Below are 6,055 nucleotides of genomic sequence, written 5' to 3'. Positions count from 1 at the left end.
TTGAATTTAGGAAAATTAAAGGCATGGCAATTTATTATTTTTTAAGTACTTTATTCAATCAATGCAGACACAAAAATAAAATTCAATAGAATCAATAAAACAGGCTTATAAACAGTATTAACTAGTCGTCAAAAAACAAAACAATGGATAAATAGACAAAAAAGTAAAGATCGGAATCCCATGAGTATGTTAATTTTATATATTTATCCCAAATTGTAGGTTTATTTGTCACAAGCGAATAATGAATTAGAAAAGTGCATTACGGTTATTGGGTTTGATGGGAATCCCGTGGAAATGGCGAACGTTACAATTGACAAATAATAATCAGATAAAATAATAGATTACCTAGGAACTAAAAAAATGTACAATGTATTGAAACTCTATTACATTTCGACTACCTATCATGGGGATTCCCAAACTTTGTAACCCAAGTTAGTTGGAAAGCATTTGAAATAATTGACCTGGGATGAATCCGAATGTCTACTATAGTTGGTTGAATTTTAATGTTCTTTAATTACTTGTAGAGTTTTCCGTGGTAATTGTCTTGCTCTGATTTACTTGTATTATGTACCTACCACAATTATTAAAGTTTTTGATAATACCTCACCAAGGAGAATGTTCTTCTATAGAGATCTTACAATAGACATTGCGTATAGTTTTTAACTATTTTTCTATGGAAACCTTGAACCAAGACCTACTACGATCGTCGCGTCAGGCGTAAATACCCGCTATTTTATAAATTTTGTATTTCTATAAAAGTAGAATTCCCCTAGGAGGCGAAAATAGTCATTCTATTCAGTCAGTCTCAAATTAAGTACTTGCTAAGAGGCTTTTTGTGTATTTATTTTAGAGGCAAGCTGTTTCTCCTAAACACAGGTTGCCCAGTAACCTAGCTAGGGAAACATTGGCTTGTATAAATAATTGTTTTGGTAGCCTTTTTATTTATATACTTTTACATGAATTTTAATTGTATACCTATTGTAATAAATTGTAATTGTAATTATTGTATGTATGTATGTTTAATAATAATAAATAAATTTGAATAAAAAAAAAAATTTGAATTCTTAAATCATGGACCAAATATAAATATATAGGATATAAATAGATTTACAATTCGCATTTCACCTAATAAAAATAACATTTCTTTTAAATATACTTAGTTACGTTAGGTTAATATTTCGGCTAAATATCAAACTGATCTTTTAGGGTTGATACTCAGTTGGTAGTGGTTCACATTGTGGAATCTTATAAATCGCGTGCTCATATCTCATAAAACACCTATTCTAGATATAGAGAATACCATCACTTTTACTTTTTTTCTATCACGCAGTAATTATTTGTCATAATATAAGTATGTACCTTCAAATGTGGATCAACCCTTAACAAACTCAATTACACAAATGTTTTCATTCATATATGATCCATTATGTACAAACATTTAAACAATCATGATCAGCTCTACTTAATCATTTGAATTAGCACCTTGTTTCTTTGATCCTATTGAAGAGTATGTGAGAAATAGTTATACAAGTATATATGTAATGACTAAGCACACACATGAACATATTTTTACATAATAATGTATTATTGTTTTAAAATTTGCAAAATCTTTCATCCATTGCATGGTATTAAGGTAACCTTAACCTAAACCTTTGAAGAAATTATTTGCATATTGCACATGAGAATCCAAAATTACATACTGAAAATATTGCAATTTTGTACATTATTCCACTTTACCACTTCTTGTAGTACCAACAATTATTCTACTTTCAAGTGAATTGACTCAGTGAATATTACAAAATTAAAATGATACATTGGTGTGTAATATTTAACAGACACGCACAAAATAAAAATTTTATTGACATGCATAATATTTAACATTTACCAAATGATGGCCCATCTTATTATATAAGTAAGTTAATAAAACAAACAAAACCAAGCGAAAACTATACAATGAAAACAATTATTCAAATCATTCTTTATTAATTATTATAATAACAAAATATAATATTATAGCACATAATTCTTTTTTTATGTAATGAACAGGTACCCCTATACCTTTACATTATTGGAAGTGGTAATAATAATTAACAATTAACCCCATTACGAAAACACTGCATTCATAAGCTTAAAACGACAATAACATAACTGTTTATTGTTTAGGTATAAATGAATGGTACTGATGACACTAATTCTCTTCTTATTGTACATAATTATTGATGTAAATGTTTATCAGGAGACTCATTTCTTTATATGAGACATAAAAGCATTTATTGATTGTCTTGCAAGTAGGTAATATTATGCTATTGAGCTGCTAAATTGTAATAGTTATATCACTTTAAGTTCATCAGATTTATATAAACTATAATGCACAAAATATAACTTATTGTTTTAAAACTGTACTATTATAGTCTCAGCAATTCTTATTTATATTTTAATTTTTTTTTAAAGATTTATAATTCCTGTGCTAGCCATGTATCCATAATACATTAAAAGTAAATTATAAAATTGCTCAAATAAAATCTAGCATTTTTATCAGGGTAATACAAGAACTATTTTAAGAATTAATTTCCATAGATTGAAAAATCTAATCTAAAGGCTGGTTCACACTTTGATTAGTGCGAGTGCAGGTGATTAGTGCAGGTGTTTAGTAACTACGTGTGGACAGCGACTGTTTAGTGCAAGTGTTTAGTAGGCTGTGTAGTAAAGTGAATAGAAGCGTGTTCTATTTTTTTGCGAGTGGACTGCGAGTAGCCACGTCCCGCGCGCCCTCCCTTCCCCCTCACTCGCAGTGTGCCTGCCTAAACACGTCTGGACACGAGTGTTTAGTGTTTAGTGTTTAGCGTAGTGTGTAGCGTCGCGAATTGCACCATTGACCTGCACTCCCACTAATCACCTGCACTCGCAGTTGAATTGGACACTACTCGCACTACACACCTGCACTCGCACTAATCACCTGCACTCACACTAATCAAAGTGTGAACCAGCCATAATGTTTTTTGGAAACAAACTTTTTCCACTCATGGTGTTCATAACTTGTAAATGTCATCCATACTGCTTATTTAAAATATTTCAAACATATTTCCAAGACATTTGTATCTCTTTCTGCTAAACCTCCTATGCCACTAAATATCTATTGCCATTATAAATGTTCTATTACAATTATTTATTTTAATCATATCTATACATTGTATCTGACCTTTATTTTATTTACAGTCTTGAATTTTGTACAAACAGCTTTTGTCTCTTAGACACACTAGAATTCACTGTCTCACTTATGCCAGGTTTCTTACAACTACAGCTAGGTACCCATTCAATAAACAATTCCATAATATAGCATAGTCACAAAAATATTCTAGCCATTTATTTCGTCCAAAAAATATATATACTTATCCTCAAATTTAAGCCACATGTCCTGAGGAAACATAGAATAAATATATTATAATAATCAACATTATTTATTTTGTTAAACAATGATAACAATCAATAGATTCTCTATCTTTTACTGTACACAAGTATGAACGTTCAACATTCTGTTGGAAAACATATACCTAGTAATGTACAAAAGCATAGTACTCTTAATCTATCATAGGTACAGTTACATTCCTCTATGATGTTAATTTATCTCATCGTTAATAAATATGACAACACAAAACAAAACAAGCTTCAATCCTCATACACATCTTGTAAATAAATCAAAACATTAAAATATATTATATTCTTAAACAAAAAGATGAAGCAAACATTGAAGGACTTGTCTTAAAATTATAGTAGTACAATGTTAGAGAAATTAAAATGTATTTAGTTTCTTGATAAATTGAGTATAAGAGTAATAAATTAATTATAATTGATAAAAATTGATAACAGCAACAATCAAATAATGTCTCTTGATATAATACCCTTCTTGAAGATATATTTTGTAGAAATTCTTTCAGCACATACTGTTTCCATTAAATTTATCTAGTTGATAAACTTTACAAGCTTGTGCATTTTTGTTTAATATGATAAAGACACATTGAATCATTTTTAATATTGAATCTGTAGAAAAAAAGTTATACTGATTCCAAATTGCATAAGATAGTGACGTAAAAAGTGTAATGTTGCTATAAGTTAGCACACCAATAATATTTGAAGGATGTGTCATATATAAATTACTGTTTAAATGTGATCAAAAACTATTATTCTAAAAATGATTCAAGAAAAACAACAAAACAAGCAATTCATAATAAATTAAAATATATAACACCAGTAGCAAACCACTCTACACCAAAAACAACCCATATGTGTCATAGATAATTTCAAATTATATTATCTAATTTTTTGCTACAATCACAGAGATTATTGTGAGCTTATTAAATCACTGGATCAAACAGAGTGGCCTTGGGATTGGTGCCTTTGTCCCCACTGACTAGAAGGTCCCTGTGCAGAATTACCTTGCTGCATCCATGACAGAAAGTTGGGCGGAGCTGGAGGGGCAGACGATGCTGGTCCTGCAAAGGCACCTTGGTCAGAACCCCCTGAGGGGATATTATTAATGAGACCCCAACCTGCTGCTTGATTCAATGCTGCTGCCACCAATGCCTGATTAACTGGCAATCCCCCCATACCCAGTGGCATGCTTCCACCTTGTCCTTGTCCTCCGCCTCCAGCCACTGGAGTTTGTCCATGCTGACCTGATATACCTAATGCCTGCATATTCACCATATCCATGTTACGACTACTCCAAGAATTATTGTTTGAAGCATTGTGTGGATGGGTTTCTTCATAGTTTCTACTTGGTAAGTTTCGTTGATTTGAACTACTCTTATTTTGTTTAGGTGACGCATTAGAAACATTCACAGACACACCTTTTATAATATGATCTTGACCACATAAACTTTGTGCAACTTCCGGATCCAAAAATGTTATAAAACTGAATGCTCTAAACGGTTTCGGGATAAAAACATCTGTTACTTCCCCAAATTGTGTAAAGTAATCTCTTAGGTCATTTGCTGATAAATCTTCTGTGCACCTGCCTACAAATACCTTACAAGGCATTGATGTCACTGAACCTTCTTTAGAGTTAGGTATCCGCACATCACACCAACGACCATCAATCATGTGTCTCTGTGCCAATACTCTCATTTGTGATGTATATGAGGAAAACCGAATAAACGCGAATCCCTTCGACATACCAGTTTTTGGATCTCGCTTTAATTGTGCCATTAACACTTCTCCGAATTTCTCAAAATACTCTCGCACAGTTTGCTCCGTGGCCTTCCATGGTAATCCTAAGACAATTAAGTCTGAGCATAAATTGTCGTTTCGCTTATTTTTAATTAAAGAATTCTCAGAGCTTTCCCCTGATTTTCTCTTATTCTCCTTAGGAAAACTGCAGATGTATAAGTGGTTACCCCATCCTTCCGGAGGTGGATATAGCCTTCCGTCTCTTAATCTAATACCCCTGAATGTTTTCGTATCAGGATGTCGATATTTCAAACCACAGCAACCGGGAAATTGCGCAGACACCGTTGTTAACATCAAAGTCCCATCTTCTTCAACTGGAAGTTCTATGGGTTCTTCATTTTCGTCTTCAGCTACAGGCAAGTACTCGAAGGACATTATTTCTTAATCATGAACAGAAATAAATAATATAAGATAAAAATAAACACGGATGGTACACTTATCACTAAAAATCTGTACAATTTCTAATCCATACAAATATAAAATACGTCAGCTACGGGTTAGAAACCCATTGCAATTTGCTAGTTGAAAACATAGCAAGATGAACCCGTGTTGATCAAATTTTATAGGTTGAATTTTAAATCCCTATTGTTTTAAAGTACTAAATCATGTTAGTCGCAGTACGTTAATAGACAACTTTCTAAATTTGACGTCGACAAATAAAGTTGCCCGTACAATGGTAGGAATTACATAACCAAAATAAACTGAATCGATGGTGACATGATGATAATTTTAATAAGAAATAATATATAAATATATGTATACTTTATAACAATTTTATTATGAAAAATAGTATGTACACAGAAATTTTATAATTTTATTGAATATTATG

At 31.5% G+C, this 6,055-nt stretch overlaps 1 protein-coding gene across 1 annotated transcript; it reads right to left on the bottom strand.

Moving 5' to 3' along the window:
* Window positions 1-3,439: 3,439 nt before the first annotated feature.
* Window positions 3,440-5,759, bottom strand: LOC123691053 (TAR DNA-binding protein 43-like). The gene has a single exon (XM_045635257.1). The coding sequence runs from the start codon at window positions 5,599-5,601 to the stop codon at window positions 4,366-4,368; it is 1,236 nt and encodes a 411-aa protein (XP_045491213.1). The 5' UTR covers window positions 5,602-5,759; the 3' UTR covers window positions 3,440-4,365.
* Window positions 5,760-6,055: the final 296 nt, after the last annotated feature.

The sequence above is a fragment of the Colias croceus genome, chromosome 4, assembly GCF_905220415.1.
Source record: "Colias croceus chromosome 4, ilColCroc2.1".
Classification (NCBI taxonomy): Eukaryota; Metazoa; Arthropoda; class Insecta; order Lepidoptera; family Pieridae; genus Colias; species Colias croceus.
Note: the sequence above shows the minus strand (reverse complement) of the source record. Positions and strands in the feature narration are given on the sequence as shown.